Source organism: Pyrgilauda ruficollis, unplaced genomic scaffold, assembly GCF_017590135.1.
Source record: "Pyrgilauda ruficollis isolate IOZ18807 unplaced genomic scaffold, ASM1759013v1 scaffold100, whole genome shotgun sequence".
Classification (NCBI taxonomy): Eukaryota; Metazoa; Chordata; class Aves; order Passeriformes; family Passeridae; genus Pyrgilauda; species Pyrgilauda ruficollis.
The window spans coordinates 953,073-977,646 of NW_024508102.1; the positions used below are offsets into that span (position 1 = coordinate 953,073).

The 24,574-nt window shown below is 57.1% G+C and overlaps 1 protein-coding gene across 3 annotated transcripts in view; it reads left to right on the plus strand.

Annotated features, from left to right (window-relative positions):
* The first annotated feature begins 9 nt into the window (after positions 1–9).
* Positions 10–24,574, plus strand: part of PLXNA2 (plexin A2) — a 138,929-nt gene continuing 114,364 nt past the window's right edge. Inside the window, exons 1-3 of one of the 3 annotated variants that reach the window (XM_041466980.1) lie at positions 10–220; positions 18,618–19,920; positions 20,335–20,517. In XM_041466980.1, the coding sequence (XP_041322914.1) occupies positions 18,733–19,920; positions 20,335–20,517 (1,371 nt within the window). In that variant the 5' untranslated portion in view covers positions 10–220; positions 18,618–18,732. Of the gene's footprint in view, positions 221–7,041; positions 7,221–18,617; positions 19,921–20,334; positions 20,518–24,574 lie in introns of those variants that run through there. The other 2 variants (XM_041466974.1, XM_041466988.1) reach the window with 2 other exon arrangements.

Consider the following 24,574-nt stretch of genomic DNA (forward strand, 5'->3'; position numbering starts at 1 on the left):
CGCAGCGCAGCCGAGCCGCGCTCGCCGCACTCGGGCAGCGGCTGCGGAGGCGATGAGAGGCCGGAGGGGCTGAGCCGAGCCGAGCCGCGCCGCGCCGGGGGAGGCGGAGGGGCTGCGGGCAGCGGCGGCCGCCCGGCCCCGGATTTCCATGGTGCCGGGGGCCGCCTGCGTCCCCCCGCCCTGAGCCGGGAGGAGGGCGGCAGCGGAGCGGCGAGGGCTGGTGAGTGGCGGCGGATGGCGAGGGGATGCTGCCCGAAGGGGTGCGGGGGGTCCCCGGGGTGGGGGCTCCGCCGGGCATCTCCCGCCGGAGGATGCGGGGAGGAGGCTCGGCAGCCTTGTCGCCGTGCCGCCCGCAGCTGCCCGAGCCGGGTGGCACCGGGGGCTGTGGTGGCACCGGGGACTGCGGGTGGCACCGGGGGTTGTGGTGGCACCGGGGGGTGCAGAGCGCCGGGTGGTGCCCGGCCCGGTGCCCGGTGTTCCCGGCCGTGCCCGCGGAGATGCCGGGGTGCCTGGGGAAGGGATGGAGGAGCCGCTCGGATTGCCCGGCTCCGGGGAATCCAGCGCCCGCTCCCTCCCCGGGCTGCTCCGCGCCCCCGTTAGACATCGCCGCTTCCTCGTTAATTCTGCGGCCGCTCCGTCACGGTCTGGAGCCAATGCAGCGGGATAAACTCATCTCCATAAAAAGTTCCTGCTAGCAAGGAGGCACTTTTCGGAAAACAGCCCTGAATCTTAGGGGAAAGGACATAAAATCCCCACTGAAACTTTCCCAAATCCGCGCGAGACCCCTTTTGGACGGTGATGAGGGGAGAGATACCGAACGCACTTGTGCTCCCTCGGGGGAAATCCCAGCTCCCGGGTGAGGGTCGCGGTTTCCGCAGCCCCGGAGCTGTCGGGTGGCTGTCGGTGACAGCCGGGGCTGCTCTGGCTGAGCTGTCCTCGCTGGCTGTGACCTCCGTTTAACCTGGCACGGTCAGGCGTTCCCGGCTTTGTCTCCGTTCACGCTATGGCCAATAGTCGCACGTTCCTGGAGGTGAAGTGAGTGATGTTCAATTAATCTGTGTTCTAAGGGGTATCAGAAAGTCAATAGGTTAATTTTAAGCGAGGTGAATAGTAAGTGGCAGAGGGGGGAAAAAAAGCCCTGGGCGTCTGTGAGCAGCAGCTGAGGCTCGGAGGTGAGGGAACGTGAAGTTCTCCGAGTGCCATGGTGGGAAACCACTGCTCAAAGGCTGCTCCTGCTCTTTGCTGGGCACTTGATGCTTCACTGGTGGCTTCGAGGTGCTTGATAGACCTGGGCTGAGCTGGGGACCTGGTCCTGTCCCTCCTGCTCTGGATGGCTTCATTGATAACGGTGACTAAAGTGAGATGAGATGACCTACTTACAGCTGAGGGACAGATGCCTCGCAAGAATCTGTGCCATGCTCGGAACAGATGTTTGGCTTTTTACCTTTAACACAGAGGTGTTAGATCCTTTAGAACTCAATGGGGCTTTTTTTTTTTTCGGTCTTTATTGCTGTCCTTCTGCCATTTGTTGTCACTTTGAGGACCCTCAGGGCTCAAATGTGGTATTCCGGGGTGGTGCGGGTGACCAGATAAAGCAGCTTTGACTCGAGAATCTCGGTGCGAGCAGCGAGGGACGTGACCCAGCGGTGTCACTCGTGAAATGCCTTATCAGGCCAGGCAGCCATCCCTCCCAACTCTGCCACATCCCCAGCGCTTGTTGCAAGAAGATAAAGTAACCCAATTCACTCCTCGTTGTCTCTATGGTGTTGTTTGATGGAATTCATCGTGGAGTTGCCCCAGCTCAGCAGCTGGTGCGGTGGAGCAGGTATTGATGCTGTGTAAAACCTGCACATAGCCCACCAGCAGGATGGAGCAGCCCTGGCCATGCTCTGCCTGTTCCCTGGTTAACCCTGAGCCTGCCGGCAGCGGGGAGCTCCAGCTGGAAGCTGCAGGCACAGCCCGGCCGCGGGACCCGGGGAAGGAAGGGCTGCCTGCCCCTGCCCTGTGCTCTTTAACTCTCCCCTGCAAATTGCATTAGGATGTGACAAATTGGCCCGCGAAGCAGCTAAATGGAGATGACATTTGGAGCGGTGTGCCGGGCAGACCCCGCGGAGTCTCAGGAAATGTGTGATTTGCAGGCTCTTCCCGACATCTCCCATTTAGGCAGCGCCACGAGGCTTTCCAGAACTTACTCAGGGAACTCCTGTTGCAGCCAAATGTGGGAGTCTGGAGCATGCCTGGGAAAGGTTGCCCAAAAGCTAGGGCAGATGTAGGTGCAGACTGTCTCATGCCGTGGGCAGCTGAGATGAGGAGCTGAACTGGGAGAGAAAGCAAAGCCGATATTTAGAAATTGCGTGAGTGGTGAGGAGCTGAAGGTGGGAAGCTGGGCTGGCTCTGGGTGCCAGCGTGACGCTCTGCTGGGGGTGAGGGGCACCTCTGCTCCCTGAGGGGTGATCCTGGGGGTACAGGGGCACCTTTGCTCCCTGAGGGGTGATCCTGGGGGTGAGGGGCACCTCTGCTCCCTGAGGGTGATCCTGGGGGTGAGGGGCACCTCTGCTCCCTGAGGGTGATCCTGGGGGTGAGGGGCACCTCTGCTCCCTGAGGGGTGATCCTGGGGGTACAGGGGCACCTCTGCTCCCTGAGGGTGATCCTGGGGGTACAGGGGCACCTCTGCTCCCTGAGGGGTGATCCTGGGGGTGAGGGGCACCTCTGTTCCCTGAGGGGTGATCCTGGGGGTGAGGGGCACCTTTGTTCACTGAGGGTGATCCTGGGGGTACAGGGGCATCTTTGCTCCTAGATGGATGATCTCCTGGGGAGCAGGGGTATCTTTGTTCACCAAGGGATGATCCTGAGGGAGCATGGGTATCTTTGTTCACTGAGGGATGATCCTGGTGACCCTTGTTCACTATAGGATGCTCTCCTGGGGGAGCAGGGTATCTTTGCTCACCAAGGGATGATCCTGGGGATGCAGGGACACCTTTGTTCACTAAAGGATGCTCTTCTGAGGGTACAGGGACACCTTTGCTCACCGAGGGATGATCCTGGGGGTGCAGGGATACCTTTGCTCACTGATGGGTGATCCTGGGGGTGCAGGGACACCTTTGTTCACTAAAGGATGCTCTTCTGGGGGTACAGGGACACCTTTGCTCACTGATGGGTGATCCTGGGGATGCAGGGACACCTTTGTTCACTAAAGGATGCTCTTCTGGGGGTGCAGGGACACCTTTGCTCACCAAGGGATGATCCTGGGGATGCAGGGATGGATACCTTTTCTCACCGAGGCTGCTCTGTGGCTCTCGGGGAAGGGCCTGCCCCTCATCCCAACAGCAGCGTGTGCACCTGCCCCTCTCACCCCGCCTCTCCCAGCACATCCGCGGCTGCTCCAACACGGCGCTGATCAAGCTGTTTTAATTGGCCCCTCTGCAGCCTGAACGATAAATATGTAATGGGGGAGAGTGCCCCGCCGCTGCTGTCGGCGCTGAGCCTGTCATTTCTGACGGGGCAGGGCGCGCTCGCCGCTCGGGCTCGCTCCCGCCCGCCTCCACCCTGCGAAAACCGCGCTCGGCATCCTTAAAAAGAGGGGAGGAAAAAAACCTGCAAAAAGATGAACCTGAGCATGCAGTGCTCCTGAGACAGGCCCCTTCACATTTCTAAACACTCTTGATTATTCAGCTAATCTTTATTTCATGGGCCTGTTACAAGAAACACAAACGGGGGAGAAAGTAGAAGGCGGTGACACATTTAAAATACACAAGAAAAGTGCTGGCAGGAATATAATCGTTCTTCTTCCAGCGATATGAAATATTTATGGGCCTAAGTTGTGGCAAGACTCTCTGCCTCCCCTCCCACCTTAACTCTGAAATGTTTTTCCCGGTACAACAGGAACTGGGGGGCACTGGTGGTGCTGGCAGCAGAGCCTTGTGCCCCCCCGGTGTCTGCAGGGCAGGGGCACCCAGCTGGCCGGGCACAGCGTCCGTCTGTCCGTCTGTCCGTCCCCGGGCAAGGGAAGGGAAGGGAGGAGCGGAGCGCTGGCCAAGCTGCCCGGCTCAAACGGGAGCAGAGCTGTTACAGTCTGTTAACTCGAAATAATTCAGCAGCGTCCCCTCGGCGAGCTGTGAAAAGCCCCCTTTGAGGTGCCCGTGTTGTGGAGGAGCCGCTGCTCCCTCAGGGCATTCTGCTATTAATTCATTAGATCTGAGGGTTTTTTTTTTTTTCTCTCGTCCCCCCCTCTTTTCTCTCCCCCACCCCCCTCCCTGGCAATTCAAACAGTGATGAATGGACAAAAATCCCTCAAGGGAAACATTTTTTCACTTAGTTACAAAGATTTCATGGCTAATTAGAGTAAATGTGGTTTTTAGAGTGTTAATCTCTTAACCAGCTTGGCTGGGAGGCCACCGCCACAACAGCACGGGGGAGGGCAGGGGGGACCAAGGTGCTGCCAACCCCTCCGGGCTGAGCCACGGGCATGGGGGCGGCATCTGGGGGAGCTGAAGTGTCGCTGTCACCCGGAGCATCCCTGGGGACCTCCTCCACGCCGGGCAGGGCGAGGGCACAGCGGGGATGGAGGCAGCAGGGAACCAAAGGAGAAGCGAGGAGCCGCTGTCTGCGGCCAAAATAAATGAATTTACCGCGGGTGGTGCCGGCAGGGACTCGGGCCGGGCAGCCTGGGCTGTGTCCCCACGTGCTGCGGTGGCACAGGTGGCCCTGGCACCTCCCGCAGCACCGGGTGCCCGTGACACAGGCGGGCCCTCATTGCCAGAGGGGTTCTGCTGGTGGAAATCCTCTCCTTTTGCGGCTGTGCAGGGATTTCTCCTCGTGTCTGGGTAGCGTTTCTCTTTCCTCCGTTCTCCCCACCTGGCATCCTCATTTCAGCTGGTTTTGGCTGCTCCTCCAAGGGGAAAATGGCAAAAGGGGCAGAGGAGCTGCTGAGGCTGCTCCCCGCGGCAGCCGGGCCCCACAAACAGCACGGGGTGGGATGTGGGCTTGAAATTCCTCCTCATCCCACTAGAGGGGATGCTCTGGATCCAACTAAAAACCCACACGAGCCCAGCAAGGAGCAAAGCTGCGCCGAGCTGCAGCGCTGCTGGTGCCGGTGGGGACGGGGCTGGAAGCCTGGGGGCACGGGAGGATTTTGGTGCTTTTCAGACTCTCCCGGCTGATCCAGGCTGGCCGTGCCCGTGTGTCCTCGCTCCCGGCTGGGGCGAGGCTGCTCCAGCAGCGCTTTCCTGAGGAAGAGCAGCATCCCCGGGCTCAGGAGTGCAACACGTGTCAGCGATGGAGCCGATGGCTGCGCGCTCCCTGCTGGGCTGGAAATCCTCACCCGGCCCCGGGATGCTGCCAGGGATGGGGGGCTGGGAAAGAGGAGCCTCCACTCCTTACCAGAGAGAGCCCATCTCATGTTTATCCCTGTAATCGCAGCTTCTGTTTGGCTGGAATCGACCTGGGAGGGGGCGTGGGGGGAGTGAAAAGCGAGATAAATGTATCCTACTATGAAAACTTAATCCTGCTTTGCCTGGGCTAAAACTGCATTCAGAGCTGGAGATAAAAGGCATCAGAGCCACGTTTTAAAAAGTCCAGATGATCTCTGAAGGCACGGGGAGAGCGAGCCTTGGGAGAGCCCTGCCAGGGCTCTGCTGTGCCCCGGTGGCAGCCACTGCTGCCCCTCCTTGCCTGGCACTGCCCTGGGAGCAGCTCTGGCCCGGCCAGCTCCGTGCTGGGGGCACAATCAGCTCCATCTCCCCACGTGCTGAAGGGGAAGGTTCTTCCAAGAGCTTCCCCTGTGGAAGTTCTGTCATGCAGCTGATGCTGTGCTCGCTCTGCAGCGTGCTCTGTTCCTGCCAGTTCCTAAAATCCTCAGTGCCCAGGGATGACCCCACCGAGCTCCTGAATGCCTGGGCACCTCCTGCAGCCCAGGAGAGGCTCTGCACAGCTCCTGCCTGCCCAGCCATTCGCAGAGGGAGCCTGGGAGCCCTGCCCAGCCCCGTGTGGGGTTGGAGGGTCCTGTCCCAGCCAAGCCTTGGCTCTTGGAGCCGGCTCCGTGCTGTGTTTGCTGTGACAGCAGCTTCCTAGGAGGGAACGTCCCTCACAGCCCTTTTCCTGCTCCAGCCCCGTTTCCCCACTTCATAAAAGTGAAAGGTGACGTCTGAGTAAATATTGCCCTGACCTCTCACCTCTCCTGCTCCCGCTGCTGCTGCTGCCTCCCCAGGGCTCCCCTGCGCTGCCCCGGGGCTGTGCTGGGAGGGGGGGGCTCTGGGGGGCTCGGGGCTGGAACACAAGCCTGGTGTCTCACAGCTGGAGCTGGACAGGACAGGCAGGGTCCGGCCTGGCTGCCCCGAGCACGGTCAGTGCTGTTGGGTCACCGTGGGCTCTGCCTGTGAGTGTGACAGCCACCAGCACTGTCCATCCCTGTGTCACAGCCCTGCCAGACCCTGGGGGGAGCCAGGCAGGAGCCTCTGTGGGAACCCACACCAGGAATAATCCCCGTGAGCAGGAGAGGGTTCGGAGAGGGGGCACAGGCAGGGAGAGCTGAGTGTGGGTGCAGCCTCTGCCCCTCTGTGTGACCTGGCGGGGCTGGCAGGGCTGGACCAGCGGCTCCCACCTGCCCTGGGCTCAGCTCCTGCACGGGGACCAGCAGTGGGAATGCTGGGGTGCGTGTGTGACAAATCCAATCCCATTTTGCCATTTTCCTGCTGAAGGGGCGGATGGGAGAGCGGCCGTCCTTGGCGAGGCCATTCCTGCTGCGTACAGCACAGGTTGGAGCAAACCGCTGGTTCTCCTTGCAGCCCCTGTGTGGCTGTGGCAGCATTTGCACACCAGCAGTTTAACCCCCGCAGCGCCAGGCTCTGGAGCCCCATTTCCCTGTCTGGGGAAGGCACAGAGAGCAGGAAAGCCGCGGGGCAGCGCTGGCTCTGACGCGCGCCGGGAGGAAGCGCGGCCACCGCAGCCCTGCAGCCGCCGTCGCTCCCTGACTCAGCGTGGAAGAAGTTCCTCCTGTCATTTCCAGGCTGGGCCAGCCTGGGAACAGATTCCTGCAGGGAGATTTATGGGCAGTTCTTCCTCCGTGGAGGATCTGCCATCGGCCGGAGCCCGCGGCGATCCCTCGTGTGCGCTGCTCCTGCAGCAAGGCACCGAGAGAGAAGGGCAGAAATCTGGAGGTGTTTTCCAGGTGTTCCTGAATCTCCCTGCTTTGGTTTGTTCACCTGGGAATGAGCTTCCGAAAAGTGAGTCTGTGCTCTGAGCTTTTGAGGGTAATGCCTGGGCAGCACTTAAAGGAGGCTTTGAGTTGTTTGGATTTGTGTGGTTTGGTGATTTCTGGGCGCTCGGGGTTTGCCTTGGCAGGGTTTTCCTTCGAGCCCAAAGTGGCCATTTCCCCCTCAGGGTGGGAGGCTGAGACTCTGGGAATTGGCAGCTGGGAAAGCTGTGGTGACTGTGTGTTGGTGGCAGGGTTCAACCCCCCAGGTGATGGCTCTGAAATCGGCATTTTCCCACTTTTCGGGGAACATTTGCACACAGCAGAGCCCAGGGGCTGTGAGGTTGCCCAGGTAGCCAAATACGAGGGGTTCACGTGTGGCCAGCTCGTGTGAAGAGCTTTGTTCCCCGTGGCTGGGCAGATTTATTGGTGTCAGAGCAGAGGAACGGGGAGTTGGCTGCGGAACAGGGATGTTACAGTTCAACTCCATAAAACACGCCGGCTGTCTCCTCTGCTCACTCATTTGCCAAGTCCCCAAAAAGTCGCAGTGACAGGAGCAGAGGATGGAGCTCTGCCCTCATGATCATATTTCCTGTCTTAGCTGGCTTATGTCACAGCCTGGAATGTTATTTGAACAACAACAACAAAAAAAAAAATAGCCTGCGAATTTCCTTTTGATTTTAATGGAAGTGTGAAGAGGTGGGGAGGAAAAGGGAGCGTGCCTGGAGCTTTCCTAACTGCCTCGATTATTTTTATGCCTCAAATATGCCATTTCACAGGTTGGAAATCTGCTCTAAAGTCAAAACATAGAACTGTGGAATGGTCTGTGTTGGAAAGGACCTTAAAAATCCCTTCCCTGGAGTGTCCAAGGCCAGGTTGGATGGAGTAACCTGGGACAGTGGAAGGTGTCCCTGCCCATGGCAGAGGGTTGGAACTGGATGAGATTTAAGGTCCCTTCCAACCCAAACCAACCCAAAATTCCACAATAAACCCAGAGTAAGCAAACTGGCAGTAAGAGCTTCTCAAAGCCCACCTTGGAACGAGGAATCTTGTGTTTGCCTTCCACCTTCCAAAACCCCTGACTTTCTCTGTCTGCCCCTCTGGATTTCCGAGTGAATTTGACACCAGAGGCATCATCCCTTGTGAGAGTGGAGCTGGGAGGGCCAGATGGAAAACCATCCCCAGGAATGTGCTGTGGCAGAGGAAGGGGCACTGCCGCTTCTTTCTGTCCCAGCGAAGTTTCCCTGCAGCTCTCCAGGAGTTAACCCCAGCAGCAGCGAGGACCAGCCCTCTCCTGGAGCGTTGGGCTGCACTGGCAGCTGAGGAGCCTCCTGGAGCAGGAATTGTGTTCAAAGGCTGCTCAAAGTGGTGACAGGTCCAGACTGTCTTTAAAAATCTCATAGCAACCAAGGAGCTCGGGCCAAGCTCGCGGGCAGAGAGAGGCAGCAGCCCCTGCCTTGTCCCCGGGGCCATAATGAGGTGCTGCTACAAGGGCTTGTGTAACTCCGCTTTTCAGGGCAGGAATTGTGTGACAGGGACAAGTTCTGTGTGACAGGGACAAGTCTGTGTTCCGCCAGATGAATTCCCCGGAGTCGCGGTGGCCGCGGCTCGTGCTGGGCTCGGCTCAGCAGCGCCAGAACAAACTCCTGGGGAGGAACAACAGCAGGGGCTCTTGTGAGGACTTCCAAGGGAGTTGTATAACTTGGTTTTGAAGAAATAAATAAATGAAAATTAGCCCAGCCCAGGGTGCTGAGTCACGGGGAGGTTTGACCTGAGGAGGGACAGGCTGGGTGGAATTGAGGGACTTTGCTGAGGGGGTTTTTCACTTCTGAGTGTGGATTCTGAATGTGCTGGATTTGAACCATTCACTGCCTCACGGGCTTGCACCACTGAGCTCTGTGTCAATCCATGTCATTGAAATGAGATTGAATTGAGTTTTTATAAAGGAATGGTCTCCCTGGGGGAGTCCTGCTGGCAGGGGGCTTTGGGCAGCTCACCTGCCCCACAGAACCTGCTCTCAAACCCTCTGAGCTGCAAAGATCTGCTGGAAACCAAACAATTTTGGCCTAATTTCCTTCTCCTCCCAAGATTTATAAAAAACACCATTATTTTTATCTCAAACTGCAAAATTTTTAACATGAGAAGAAGCAGAATATTGGCTCATTTGTTCATCCCTGCGAATTCCTGCTTCGTTCTCTGCAAATTCCCATTATAAACATGACACTTGGGCAGATTATCTGCTTTAGCCATCGTGTTTCCGAGGGGGATATCACATTAATTTCCTTGTCATTGCGTTTGTTCTCATCTCTGTGGGATCATTTGGTTAAGAGTCTTGTGATCCTTAATGCAGCTCAGTTGGTCTTTGCTTCTGGCTTCGAAAAAGACAAAGGGAGCAGCACTCAAGTGCTCCTGGGTTTTCCAAAATCACGACTTTTCCTCAGATCTGGGAGGTTCTTTTCAGCCAAGCACCTCGGCTGGGTGGTTTTGGTGGAAGTTCCACAGGTTTTGGGCCAGAGACAGCTCCAGTTGTTGAGTTTTGGCTTTGCCCCCCCAGTCCTCGAGCTCTGTAGGAATGTTTTGGGGTTCTGGAGGAGCAGTTTGTGGTTGTAAAGGGGAGGGGATTTGTAAAACTGAACCAGCTGAGAGTGGTGCACTGGCCCTCGCAAGTTGTTTTGCTGTGTTTTTGGAGGAAACTCCTTTTGTGATGTGTCCCTGGGTTTGCCAAAGGAGCCCTGCCACAGATTCAGCCGAAGCTTCTCTCCCTGTGGGATTTTTTCTGGTCATTCCTGACCCACCTTGGTGACGTGCCCACCCAGGGGTGACAGGGTGCCTGTGACCCCCGTGCTGCCCCATTCAAAGCAGTGCCCCGGGGCTTTGGGGACAGCTGGGATGGGGCTGGGGCCAGGCTGGGACACCCCCCTGGGGCAGAGCTGAACCCAAGGGTGCCGAGAGCTCCTGGGGCAGGCAGGCTGGCTGCATCCCTGTGAAATATGGCCTCACACGTCCTTGAAGGATTGATTGTTTTCCGGGCACGGCTGGAGCCTGTCCCACGGGCTGGAGCGGGGAGGAAGTGACTCAGTTGCTCTCCAGACAAGTGCAGCTTTCAGATCCAGGGAGGCAGGAGGCAGCCCAGGGGCTCCTGGGGGGCTCCGGGAGGGATGGACAGGGCTGGGCAGTGGGCACGGTGCCCCAGGAGCCTGGGAGGATGTCACAGCAGAGCAGGTGACAAGGGAAGGTGACCCACAGAGCAGGGACGGGCTGTGCATGCCGTGCAAGGCTGGCAGCAGCTGGGGCAGCCCATGGCCAATCGATTGCCACGCCAGGGGCACAGTGTGGGACACAGCCCCAGCAGCAGCAGCTTCCAGGGGGTTTTTTTGGGATATTTTCCTCCCCCAGAGGCAGAAACACGGTGACCCTTCCTGGGTGGGTGCTGCAGCTCCTCTGTCACCCCGCTGTCCCCACAGTGCCGCTGTTTGTGCCCTGCTCTGAGCCACACAGGGATTTGTGGAGATCCTGGTTTTGCTCAGGCTTGTGGGATATCTCATCCATCAAAGTGTCCAGCCCCTCTTTAGCCTCAGACCTTCTGGCTGGTGTCAGATGTGGACGTCAGCAGCTGCTTTCTCCATCTTAGTGTCAGCTTGGTTGGAGAGAGAGAAGTTTTTAAATGACAGAGATCCTTAGCAAAGAAACGAGAGTTAGTGTTAAAAATAAAGAAAACAAGACAGCTCGTTTCATCTAAACAGAAGGGTTATTAAACAGGCTTGAATTAATCAGAGATCTGCCAGAGCTCTGAAATTGAAAAGCAGGGCAGAGGAGCAGGGAGCACACGAGTGTGAAGGAGCCACTTTCTCAAGCAGACATTGATGTCCCAGCACTCTGGGAGAGGAGATGATGTTCAGCTGCTGGTGGCAGGAGGGGAGGTGGCTCCAGCCTTTGGGGTCCTTGCCTGGAGCTCAGGCCATGAGCCTGGGGGCACCTGGGAGCCCCCAGACCCCGGTCTGCAGGCTGTGGTGGGACCCTGCCCACGGCCAGGCTCCATCCCTGTGGTCCTGAGCTCTGTGGTGGTCACTGCTCATGCTGGGTGGAGCAGACTGGGCAGGGATGGAGCTGTCTGACCCTTCCCAGCGCTCAGGCAGCTTGAAACCATCAAAAACAGAATCAAGCACCCTTGGAAGGGCAGCCAGCCCTGGCAAAGAGGCTTGGGGGGTAAAGGCATTTCCTTGGTGTGGCTGCTGAAGCTGGTGGTGGTGGCAGCTCCCAGCCCAGCCTTGCAGCAGGACAGGCCTGGCAGGGGGGGTCAATGGGCCCTGAAGGGTTCTTCAGTGCTGCACCATGTGTCTGCTTTGCTTTTCCTGTTCATTTGAGGGCCCTTGCAGTTGTGTTCTGCCTTCCCAAACCCCGTGACCCCACAGAGGCAGCTGGGTGAGGATTCCTGCCCGGTTTGTGGTGGGAATGCTGCTGTTGGGACTGGCAGCTGGAAGGAGGAGGGCAGCAGGCAGCTGGTGCTGGGCACGGGCAGGAATGAACCTCTCCCTGTGCTGCTCCTGCACTGCCCACCCTGCTGGGGCTGTGGCACCACTGATGGACAGCAGGGTGGCCTGGGGGCGTGCAGGTTGGGTTGGGAGCTGATCCCGGGAGATAAACCCATCTGGGTGCTGATCCCAGGAGATAAACCCAGCTTGGTTGTGATCCCGGGAGATAAACCCAGTTTGGTGCTGATCCCGGGAGATAAACCCAGCTTGGTGCTGATCCCGGGAGATAAACCCAGCTTGGTTGTGATCCCGGGAGATAAACCCGGCTGGGTGCTGATCCCGGGAGATAAACCCAGCTTGGTGCTGATCCTGGGTGATAAACCCGGCTGGGTGCTGATCCCGGGAGATAAACCCAGCTTGGTGCTGATCCTGGGTGATAAACCCGGCTGGGTGGTGATCCTGGGTGATAAACCCGGCTGGGTGCTGATCCCGGGAGATAAACCCGGCTGGGTGCTGATCCCGAGAGATAAACCTGTTCTGGAGGGCAGGGAGCTCCACCAACCATGCCCAGAGGTGCTCACAGACAGTGCCAGTGCCTGTGCCGTGCTCACAGACAATGCCTGTTCCAGTGCCAGGCCCACAGGCAGTGCCATGCTCACAGTGCCAGTGCCAGTACCATGCTCACAGACAGTTCCAGTGCCAGGCCCACAGACAGTGCCATGCTCACAGTGCCAGTGCCATGCTCACAGGCAGTGCCATGCCCACAGGCAGTGCCTGTTCCAGTGCCATGCCCACAGTGCCATGCCCACAGACAGTGCCATGCCCACAGGCAGTGCCATGCCCACAGGCAGTGCCGTGCCCCCAGATCCCCAGCACGGCTGACACCCCCGCGCTGCAGGGGGCTGCAGGCTCTCAGAAGCGAGCTGTCACGCAGGCACCACGTCCTGCTTTGCTCGGGAAGCAGCGCCGTGGCTGCTGCTGTGTGACTGCAGCGGGGATAACGCACCGCGCTCGCTGCACGCGCCTGCCGCGGCCCAAGGAGCTCTGCTGCACGATCTCTCTTTAATGGAGTGGCTGGGGACCCGTTTAATTTGAAGCTGGGGTTCTTCACTTGCCTGTGGTGTGCTTGGAGTGAGGCCAGGAGAAGCTGCTGCTTATTTTTCTCCTGCAGCTCGGTGGCCGCTCTGTGATCCTCCCTCGTGCTGCTCTGTAATATTCTCTTGTAATAAACTGCAGCTGCATGTCACCTGGGGACACGGGGCTGGGCTGGGGCTGGGGAGATAAAACTCCCTGCCTTGCCACTGGGACCTTTTGCTTAGCCTTGGGCAAATCATTTCGTCGTTTAATCTGCTTGCACCTAAGGTCAGCAGCCATTAAATTCCATTTTGTTGGGAATAAAGCCCATGAATAATCAAGCGACGCTCAGGTGCGCCGGTGGAGAGGTGGATAAAGCTCAGTCCATCAGGACTCAGGTAGGAAACCAGAAAAAGCACTTTCTGAGGCACGTAAAACTGACCTAGATTGCCTGGGGGAGCCGTGGATTCTGTTTCTGGGGGTCCTTGAGGACTCTTTAGAGAAGCACCACTGCAGTGATGGCTCTAACAGCTGGGCCTTGCAGCAGGAGGCTGCTACACACTCACAGCTCTCCGTCCAGCTCTACTCTTTCAACATCATCCAGCGCCACTGACCTGTTTACACAGGTCTGGCTGAGCCCCAGCCTCCCCAAAACTGGACTAAACCAGCCGTGAAACCTCAGAAGTGTTAAATCTCCCCTCGGTGTCAGACTTCAAGGCAGCCAGGGAAGGCAGGCTGTGTTCTGCTCCGTGCTGAGCACTGTCAGGCTGTCACCAGCCCCGAGCCTGTCCCCGGGGACTGCCTGGGGAGCGAAGCCCTCCTTGCCCAGCTCCCCTCTCCAAGGCAGCTGATTGATGGGCTGTTTCACGGCAGCACAGCCAGCTCAGAGCCTGCCAGCCGCGGTTTCTCAGAGAGCAGGTGTCAAGTGTGGGGACAGGAGAAGGTGTCTGATTGCTGCCACCGAGCTGCCCGGGGCTGGGGGATGCGTTTTCCTGCAAGCCCTGTGGGGTTGCTGGGTTAAATGACTCCAGCTGTGAGGCACAGCTGGGTGACAGCCACGGCTGTGGTGCTGCTTTGGATCCCCCTGGGGATGGGGACTGAGGAGCACAACTTGTCCAGGCTTGTCCAGCAAATCTGGGACAGCGCCAGGGGTGGCACTGGACGTGCTGTGTCCTTGTCCTCCCAGCTGCAGCTCCAAACCTGGGGCTCAGGGCAGGCTTTTCTGTTTCTCTGGACCCGTTGGGATGTGTGTGCACAGGAGGGAGGTGGAGGGGAGAGCTTTGCACAGTGTGTGCTGTATAAACAAATATCTGGGCTCTGGACAAATTTTGTGCATAATTCCTGTGATGTTTGTTATCAGGGAAATGCCTTTTCGTGGCTGGGCTCTGTTCTTCCCCTCCTCTTCCTTGTCCCAGGCCTGGAGGAAGCAATAATCACAATGCTGTGCTTTGCCCTCTTAACTCTTTCTCAGAAGGCTGTGGAATGCCATCCCTGGGAAGGAGCAGCCCTGGGAAGGGGGGACACAGCTCCTGGCAGGGTCCTGCCCTGGCTGCCAGCACAGAGCAGGGACAGGGCGAGCCAGGAGGGTGGATTTGGGTCCAAAACCCAGAGGGTTCAGGTTGTGTTTTAGGAAAAGTTTGTTATTTGTCATCCCTGTGGGGAGACCTCTGGAGAAACCTCGGAGCCGACTCCAGGCTCCTCACTGGTGATTTACGACTTGTTCTTGCTGTTGTTGGAGTCAAAATAGTAAATAAAAAAGGCCAAGAAGAGGTGGTGGAAACCATCCTCATGGCTCTGTGTTACAGAATTCCAATTATTCACACCAAGCTGGCAGTAACTCCCCTTGGGGTCGGGCTCTGGGGTGGTGTGGGGCTCCTCTGGCTGTGGTGGCCTGGCCAAAGAGGCAGCACTGAGCATCCAGACCTCTGATCCACGCTGGAAACATCCCAGGCCTTGGAGAAGCTTCCACCAGACACTTTGGCTCGGACTTTTTTGCCTAATTAAACCCAAACCCTATTAATAATTGTAAGGTCTTCCTCCACAGCTGACAAATGTGTGCTGAGTGTCACTCCTGCGAGGGGATCAATCACTGCAGCATCAATCACTCCAGTGCTTGGAAAGGTTTCACAGGACAATTCCCAGTGTGCTGCAGGAGGGACGAGGCTCCAGCACCTGTGTTCCCGTTCGCTGCAGGGAAATGGCCAAACTCGGGGCTTTTCCCTCATTCCCGGATCCAGAATGGAGCCAGCGGGACGGGAAAGGCTCAGGCTGAGGCTGTGCCAGAGGGTTTGTCACGTGCAGCCTGCCCTCCTGGTGGCCCTTGGGGCAGTGCAGGGAGGTGACAGCCTGGTGACCCCCAGGGAGGGCAGTGCTGGGGGTGTCACAGCCTGGTGACCCTTTGGGCAGTGCTGGGGGTGTCACAGCCTGGTGACCCTTTGGGCAGTGCTGGGGGGCTGTGACAGCCTGGTGACCCTTTGGGCAGTGCAGGGGGTGTGTGACAGCCTGGTGACCCCCAGGGAGGGCAGTGCTGGGGGGCTGTGACAGCCTGGTGACCCCCAGGGCGGGCAGTGCTGGGGGGCTGTGACAGCCTGGTGACCCCCAGGGCGGGCAGTGCTGGGGGGCTGTGACAGCCTGGTGACCCCCAGGGCGGGCAGTGCTGGGGGGCTGTGACAGCCTGGTGACCCCCAGGGAGGGCAGTGCCTCTGTCCCCTCTCCCAGCCATGAATCTCACGGGGCTGCAAACAGCCAAAAGGGCAGAACCACCCCCCACTTCCAGAGCAATCCCAGCCCCCCTGCCCCTCCCGGCCGGCTCTGTCAGGAGGGTCTGTTCAGGGACACAGCCCCCACAAAGCCAGCGTGGGATTTATGGCCCAATCTGCTCCCCCTGCGGCTGCCTGGGGACCCTGGTGGCCTCTGGGCGGGGGGAGGCACGGGGACAGAAAAAGGACAGGCAGGGAAAAGCTTGGGGGGCTGGGAGGATGGGGGTGAGGATGGGGGGTCAGTGCAGGTTCTGGGGTCACTGAGGCACTGGCGATGTTTGCTGTGTCCTGGAGGTGCTGGGGCACACCCAGAGGGGTGAAATACCCCAGGAAACAGGAGCTGAGTGTAAATCACTGCTCACCAGAGCAACCCCACCCCCAAAGAAAAGCCCCCGTCACCACCAGGCAAACACAGCTGCCACTCTGGTGACATCAGAATTGTGCCTTTGAGCCGTCCTTTGCCACAGGAGATTCTCTTGTTGTTTTGGCTTTAATTTTCCTTTTTTTTTTTTTTTTTGGGGTCTGCACAAAATGCCACTAATGACAAACTGTGGTGCCCGTGAGTGAGTGACAGCTGAAATGAGAGAAATGACTAATGGTGCCTCCTGAAGCCCTGTCGCATGGAGATTAAATGAGCCCTTTTTTCTTCCCCCCTCAATGAGAATCATGGGCATTTGAATAATAATATTATAGTCTCCATTAGGATGACAGTGGGGGAAAAAATCGGCTCAGACCTGTGATTATTCCTTCAATCTAATAATTATTTAAATACCAGATAACTCCTTTCAGCCTAATTGAGGCCTTTCAGCTGCTTGGGTTTATATTGTGTCCCTGAATTTACTCTCGCTTTCACCTTGCGTTACTAATAGCTGCAGATTGCTTCTGAGGCTGTATTTTAAAACTCTCTTCAGGAAAAAAAAAAGAAAAAGAAAGAGAGGGAAAATTAATGATCAAATGGTATTAAGGATCAGAGTTAAAATCACCCATTCTGCTGGTGTTTAACTCCCCAGGTGTTTGTCCTCCTCCACAGGGATGGTTTGGGTTGGAAGGGGCATTAAAGCTCATCCAGTGCCACCCCCTGCCGTGGGCAGGGACAGCTTCCACCATCCCATGTTGCTCCAAACCTTGTCCAGCCTGGCCTTGGACACATCAGGGATGTGGCAGCCACAGCTGGCAACATCTGCTAACCTCTCCCTGCTCTTTGAGCCAAGAATTCCTCCCCAAAATCCATCACAGGGATTTGGTGTCCGCACCGCTGAGCTCTGCCCAGCCCCACACCGTCACCTTGTCCCCTGGCCCTGGGGACACAGATCAGGGAGGGCTGGGGAGGATGGCAGCTCACGGCCGGTCTGTCACGTTCAGATCGTGTTTGAGAGGCAGGCTCTCCCTCCTGGATGGTCTCTGTGGCCGTTGGCAGTGGCTGCTCGTGAGTGCCCTGCAAAGCCTTCCCCGAGAGGCAGAGCAGCGAGGCAGGTCACAGCTGGCAGCTCTGCTGCTCCTCGTGCTGGGCTTGGGCTGGAAACTGCTGAGAAACACCTAAAGCTGCCGTGGACCCACACACCCACATGTGTGTAAAGTTCAGTTATTTAAAATACATTCATTTCCAGTGTCCTTGTCTCACTTTGCAGTGGAACAACTTTTTAAGAACTGGAAGATGCTGAGCAGGAAAATTGTGTGTGCAGGGCTCTCCAGCAGGGCCTCGGTGTCTTTTGGGGCTCCCCTTGAACCAGAGGAGCATTCCCAGGACTGGGGGCACTGAGGGGGTGCAGGCAAAGCTGCTCTGAGCCCCCTGTGCCCCGTGACCTGGCGTCAGTGCCCGCATTGTCACCAGCACGGAAAGGACACTCCCAGATCCCGGGGAGCTCTTTGGAAAGATCCTGGCTCAGGGAATGGCGTGGGGTGCTCACTCCGAAATGTGGTGGGGAGAGCCTGGCGCTGCCGTGGCTGTGGGGAGGGCAGCAGGAGCAGCAGCCCTGTGCCCAGCACACCCCGAGGGTGGCAGGGCCCGTGTCCTCCCCGGGACGGACAAACTGCCGCGGCCAAGGTGGGAATGCCGAGCCTGGAGGTGAGAGGGAAGCAGCTGGGGAAATGTCTCCCCGAGCAGAATGAGAAAGCCATTCGGGCTGCCTCTCCTGCCGTGTCTGCTGACAGTGGCAGCGCAGGGACAGGGCTCCTTTGTCACCTCTCAGGAGCAGCCGTCTAAAGAGCGGCTGCTCGGTGACACCCGCGGCTCAGAGCGCCTCTGCAGCGCTGCAATTGTTGTAAATTTAAATAAACCAAAGCAGCAGCAGCAGCTGCAGAGGGCAGGGTTCCCGAGGGGTGTGTGGGACACGATGGGTGCAGAGTGGGGCCTCATCCTCAGCCTCCTCCCAGGGCTGGGGTGACCCCAAGGGGAGGGAGGATGCTCTGAAGTGGTTCCTTTGCCTTTCCTGGAGCACATAAGGAATGCAGAATTTGGGATAAAGGAGAACTTTGTGGTGGTTTTCTTGCACTCAGACACCTCCGTGGTCAGGTCAAGCAAGCTGCTCTACACTGGTGGTCTCTCCCCTGCTGGCAGGGTGTGGTGGCTGATCTCACCATGTGCTCCCACCTTGGTGGCAGCTGCTTTTTGGCAGGAAAGTACCTTGTGAAGGAGCTCCTGCCTAAAAAGCACCTGCTTGAGAGGCACTTCTGGCTCTGGGGAGGGTCTGAGGGGAGATGTCAGCACCTTCAGTGTGTGTGCTCAATGAACTTGCCTGCATGAAGTGTCTTCCTCAGGTTCCCAAATTAAATCAGAGAGGGTTTAAAGGTAAAGAACAGCTCTTATTTCCTCTGCTGCTTCCAGCAACACACCCTGCAGGAGACATCCTTTCAGCCAAGATTGCAGATGGGTGGCTGGGGCTGTGAGCCACGGGCTTTGTCTTGGGCTGGAGCTGATTCTTCCCTCCCTGTCTGAGCATGTTCTAAACAGCCAAACCCCACCACAAATTAAGATGCAGGGGCTGAATCAAGTGGCAAAGCACCAAGCCTGAACTGTTCTCCACTAAGTTGTGGACTCGCTTAATTCTCGTTGTGCTTAGAGACATCCTCCCTTTATCTCAAGGACTGTGTAATTAGAAAGCCTCCTTTGAATTTTATCTGCAGGGCACACGGGATCTAATCCTTCGCTCTGGGTGGTTCTTCTCTCCACAGAACCATGTGAGGGACATTGCCGGGGCTCAGGACACGCGCGGGGGACACGGAGCTTGCCTTTCCCAGGATGGATCAGAGGAGGAGCTGGCCTCGGGTACTGGACTCTGACGGCTGCTCAGTGGCTCTGCTCTGCCTCTTCCTGGCATCGCTCTCCCGGAACGTGTCCAGCAATGCCTTGTTCAACACTTTCCACTCGGAGAACCGGGACTGGACGTTCAACCACCTGACGGTGCACCGGGGCACCGGCGCCGTCTACGTGGGGGCCATCAACAGGGTGTACAAGCTTTCGGGGAACCTGACCATTCTGGTGGCTCACAAAACCGGCCCCGAGGAGGACAACAAGTCCTGCTACCCTCCCCTCATCGTGCAGCCCTGCAGCGAGGTCCTCACGCTCACCAACAACGTCAACAAGCTGCTCATCATCGACTACTCCGAGAACCGGCTGCTGGCCTGCGGCAGCCTCTACCAGGGCGTCTGCAAGCTGCTGCGCCTCGACGACCTCTTCATCCTGGTGGAGCCCTCGCACAAGAAGGAGCATTACCTCTCCAGCGTCAACAAAACGGGCACCATGTACGGGGTGATCGTGCGCTCCGAGGGCGAGGATGGGAAGCTCTTCATCGGCACGGCGGTGGATGGCAAGCAGGATTACTTCCCCACCCTGTCCAGCCGCAAGCTGCCCCGGGACCCGGAGTCGTCGGCGATGTTGGATTACGAGCTCCACAGTGACTTTGTCTCGTCCCTCATCAAAATCCCCTCGGACACGCTGGCCCTGGTGTCGCACTTTGACATTTTTTACATCTACGGCTTCGCCAGCGGTAACTTCGTCTATTTTCTGACGGTGCAGCCCGAGACCCCCGAGGGCGTCTCCATCAACTCCGCCAGCGACCTCTTCTACACCTCGCGCATCGTCCGCCTGTGCAAGGACGACCCCAAGTTCCACTCGTACGTGTCCCTGCCCTTCGGCTGCGTCAAGGGCGACACGGAGTACCGGCTGCTGCAGGCTGCCTACCTGTCCAAGCCGGGCCAGGTGCTGGCCAGGGCCCTCAACATCACGGCGCAGGAGGACGTGCTCTTTGCCATCTTCTCCAAGGGGCAGAAGCAGTACCACCACCCGCCCGACGACTCGGCGCTCTGCGCCTTCCCCATCCGCACCGTCAACGCCCACATCAAGGAGCGCCTGCAGTCCTGCTACCAGGGCGAGGGCAACCTGGAGCTCAACTGGCTGCTGGGCAAGGATGTCCAGTGCACCAAAGCGGTAAGGGTGAGCTGGGTGGTGGCTGTGGGAGCCCTCGAGAGCCGGGTTCCATCCCTGCCCCCATGGAACATAAGTTTGCAGAGTAGGATCAGTCTGTGCCTCAGTTTCCCTAAATTCAGAGCACTCTTCCCCTTTAATCCACGCTGTCACCTTACAGTGAGATGACAATGAGGGAAGGGATGGTGTTAAGGCAGAATAAAGGTGTGCAGCTTCCTGGGAGTCCTTGTCACTCCCAGCCTGGGCTCTGGAAGCTGCAGGAGCCCTGGGGAAGGTGGCTGGAGCTGGCAGGGGGTGGCACATTGGTGGCCCCCACCCTGCTGCCAGCACCGCCAGCTCCCTCCACACCACCCCAAGTGTGCGGGGCCGCCCTGAGCTCTGCATCACTCACAGCTGCCCCAAACCTTGTCTTTCCAGCCAGTCCCCATCGATGACAACTTCTGTGGGCTGGACATCAACCAGCCCCTGGGGGGCTCGGTGCCCGTGGAGGGGGTGACGCTCTTCACCTCCAGCCGCGACCGCATGACCTCCGTGGCTTCCTACGTCTACAACGGCTACAGCGTGGTCTTCGTGGGCACCAAGACGGGCAGGCTGAAGAAGGTAAGGCCTGCACGTGGCTGTGGAGGGCTGGGAGCTGCGTTTGTCTCTCTCGGGACGCTCGGATGCGCCTCACTGCTGCTGCGTCTCACGGGTGTTCCCCAGCCAGAAACTGGGAGTGGAGCAGGAGTGGAAATGGCAGGGTTTGGTCACAGCTTGGTGTTGGAGAGACAGAGCTCAGCTCTCAGTGTTGTTGGTGTGGTTTGTTGTTGGAGTTTCGGGGAAGGTGAAGTTGAAGCTGTTGCAGGACGGTCCTGGGAAAGGAACCAAAGGAGGTCAGATGGAAATCGTGCAATAGTTTTGTTTCCCAGCAATCCTTCTGCAACTGGTGTAGAAGAGTGTGAGTTACAAAGCCTTTGGAGCTGCTGGTGCCGGCAGGATTTTGGTCATGGAGAGACAGGAATGGGTTAATGTGGCTGCTTTTGGAAGCAAGCCTCAGGGCAGAGTCCTGCTGCCTCCCTGTGCCTCTTCCCTCCTGCTGGATGATTGATCAGCCCTGGAACATTCCTTGTCCTCCGCATCACAAACACCGAGGGGAGGTTGGTGGGGCTCAGGTGAGAGCCACCGAATGTTTCTGGGTTGGAAGGGACATGGACAAGGACACCTTCCATTAGCCTGGGTAGCTTCAAGCCCTGTCCAATCTGACCTTGAATGACTTATAGGCTTTTGAAGTCCAGCTGGGATTTTGCCACTTCTGAGTCACAAAACCACAGAATATTCTGAGTTGGAAGGGAACTCTGAGGACTTCTGCATTTAAAACAAGTTTGGAAGTGGCCTTGGGGTGTAAACAGAGGTGTGTGAGAGCCCTTGCTGGCCTTTGGAGCTGCAGCTGCAGCTGGAAGCCAGCTCAGCAGAGGGTCTGATCCAGCTCCAGCAAAAACAGCCTTGGAGCTGCTGCTCTGGCAAGCTGAGACCCTTCCAATTAACCTCAGCTCTAAATGACAGCATTAGGTGAACCTGCTAAATGCAGCCCCTGCTCCTTCATGCCAGGGAAAGAGTTAACAAATGTAATCAACAGCAGGCTGTTAATTTTTTGAGTCCTTAAGCAGCAGGGAATTTCTTCCTCATCTATCCAGGAAGATACAAGGACGGGCAGATACTACACTTGAATGTCTGCATCATTTTAATTACATCAGTTCATTAATATTCATCCAGCACTTTACAAGTGCTGAGTAGTAGTAAATTAGGTGCCTCCCTGGTGCCTCTCGAGTGTCAGTGGGGCAATTTTGAACGTGGGGGAGAGGGAGCTTGTAAAGCAGAGCCCTCCTCTTCCCTGCTTCCCGTGCCGTGGCACAGGGGAGAGCCGGGTTTGGTTTTTTTTTTAGCTAAATGGAAGAAGAGAAACCCCCAGCACACCCCAAAGGTTTGTGCCAAGCCCGGAGCTGGGGATGCAGCCCGGTGCTCGCTGTGGGCAGGCTTTGGGGACAGGGGAGGCTCCTCTTTCAGATGCAGCAACAGCCAAGAGCCTGTGCCTGCACACGAGGTATTTACGGGCTTGTTCCATGAATTATGGAGGATTACAGAAGCAGCAGTCTCTCCAGCAGGGTTTAATTCCTGGTGCTAGTCTACACTGAACGCTTTCTGATGCAAAGTTAATCTATTCGTGCTCCGCTGTCCAGAGGGAGGGCTGTGCAATCCTTCACCTGCAATCCTTTATCTCTTGGATGAAAATTGGCCCATCTCTGAAGTAAACTCATCCCAGACATTCACTACAGTCAGATTTTCATGGCATCTGCCCTTGTTTAACAGCAGAGCTGCCTGCAGCTGGTGGGATCCATGCCCCCTGTAATTAACTGGAACAATCCTGGTCCCGTCCTCCCCTGTGTGGGGCTGAGGATGCTGTTCTCTCTCTCCCAGCTCTGTCTACACCTTTAGCAGATTTTCCCTCCTTTGACACGTGGGATTGTCTTTTCCATGGCCCGAGGGAGCCCAGGTGAGGCGTAGGAAGCAGCTCTGCACCGAGCTGAGGGGCTCTGGCTGCAGAGGAGGGAAGGTAACCGGTTGTCTCTGGATTTTGTGCCTGTTCCAAGATAACCAGACATGTCTCCAGGTCAGCGAGTGCTCAGGATGCTCAGGACTCTCCTTATCTCTCCTTGCCCATCTGTGAAATGATGGTGGAAACGTTCAGCACCTCTGTGAGTGCCAGGGCTTTGTGCAGACGCCTTTTCCACCTGATCTCCTCCGTGTCCTCCTCCGTCTCAGGTCTACCCACACAACTAATGTCTGAAAGCTTTGTCACACCTATTCCCTCGCCCACAGCTGTTGATTTCCTTTGGAAATGAGCTGCTGGCTCCGTCTGGGCTTTCAGGGAAGGCATTTTTGTGTAGCTGGAGGAAAGTCAGGGAGATGGCTCTGAAATCTTCCAAATTTGCCTGTGCTCTCCCAGTGAGGATTCCTTACTGGAAACACTGGGATATCCCTCTGGTGTCCTCCTGCCTTTAGCTCTTCACCTCACTGCTCCTGCCACATTCCCAGCTCCTGCTGGTTCTGCTGCCCAGGAATTGTCTCAGAGAGGGTGAAAAGCAAATGCTGCTGATGCTGTGGCCCTTTGGCCCGAGCACAGGTAGTGGGATGAAATTCTCCCTCCTGCTCTCCTTCCAAAGCACCTCAGCCCCCTGGCTGTGGGAAGGAGGGGAAAGGGGCCCATGCTGGAGACACAACCATTCAGAATCGGGGATTCCTCCAACAAAACCATTTCCATCAAGCAAAATGAGAAGGGACATTAATGCAACGGTTAACAGCAACTAAGTGCTGGGGGGAGATGTGTCAGCTTGCTTGTTCTGTTTATGGGCTTCATACAATTCTATCAATATTGATGTGTGATGCCTTTGATTTTGACACTAATCATTGCCATGAATTAAATTTGCAGCCATATAATTAGAACTGCTATTAATAGGGCCTCAAGCTAAGCACTGCTGTGCTGGTTGGCTTTTTCCTGATGGAAAACGGCATCCACAGAACTCAGCTCATGTGGTGAGCCTGATGTGGAAATGGCACTGGCTGTGCTTAGAGGGGCTCCTCTGGAAGGCAGCTTCATGGGGAGGGTCTGGCTCAGAGGTTTCCCAGGAATTCTACCAGATCTTCCCTTAAACTTCCCAGTGGTTTGCTGCTCTTGGGATCCGCAGCCTCAGTGGGAGAGAGGAGGATTGCAGGGAGAAAAGAGCAGCGTGCAGGGCTGTTACTGCTGTGTTTCCATTGCACCTCCCCTTCCCCGTGGCAATCCTCCCGTGTGTTGCCCTGCCCCAGCAGAGCTGTGTCAGCCCCATGTCCCTCCCTGTGCACGCCTGGTTCCATCTCATCAGCCTGAGCTCAGTGCCTGGGATGGCAGCAAGGCTCACCACTAAAAATCAATCTTGTATTTCATCCCGAGAGGTCTGCTTCTTATTAGGTCTAATAAATCAGTGAAGTGCCCTTCATTCAGCTTGTCAATGCAGGACATTGTTTGTGATCAAGAATAAATAAATGTCTCTGCTCTGTCTGCCAGTCGCCATCTAGGTATTATTTTTCCATCACGCTGTTTATGCTGGCTGTAGGAAAAATGCAGTTCCTGCAGCCTTGCCTGCCTTCCCACGGGCTGGGAATGCTCCTGGGTGGTAGAGGCGAGGGAAAAGCTGGAACTGTGATGTTGTACCTGGGCTTCACCCAGCGCTGAGTTGCTCAGTGGTGATAAGGTTTTAATTTGTGTGCTTGGAGATGTGGAGGTGTTGCAGTGCTGCAGGCAAGGGCCCAGGTGTGGTTATTTCAGGTGCCCTGAGGTGAAGGATAAAGTGTGTGAATGACATCACCCCCAGTTCTCCTGGAAAAGGGGTGCCACTGCTGTCCTGGCCACCTGTGCCACTGTCCCAGGGGCAGCTGCTCTGGACGTGGCTGGAATCCATCCCAGGGTGTGAGGTCACTCCAGAGAGCTGCTCAGTCTGCCTGCAGGAGTGCCACGGAGAAATGCACACTGCTGGGACTCTCTTCGTGCTGGGAACACCCTCCTGTCACCTGCAGAATTCCTGCACTCTGTCCCTGCTCCTCCACTTCTCCGAGGGACAGCCGCGAGTGATCGGCTTGCGCC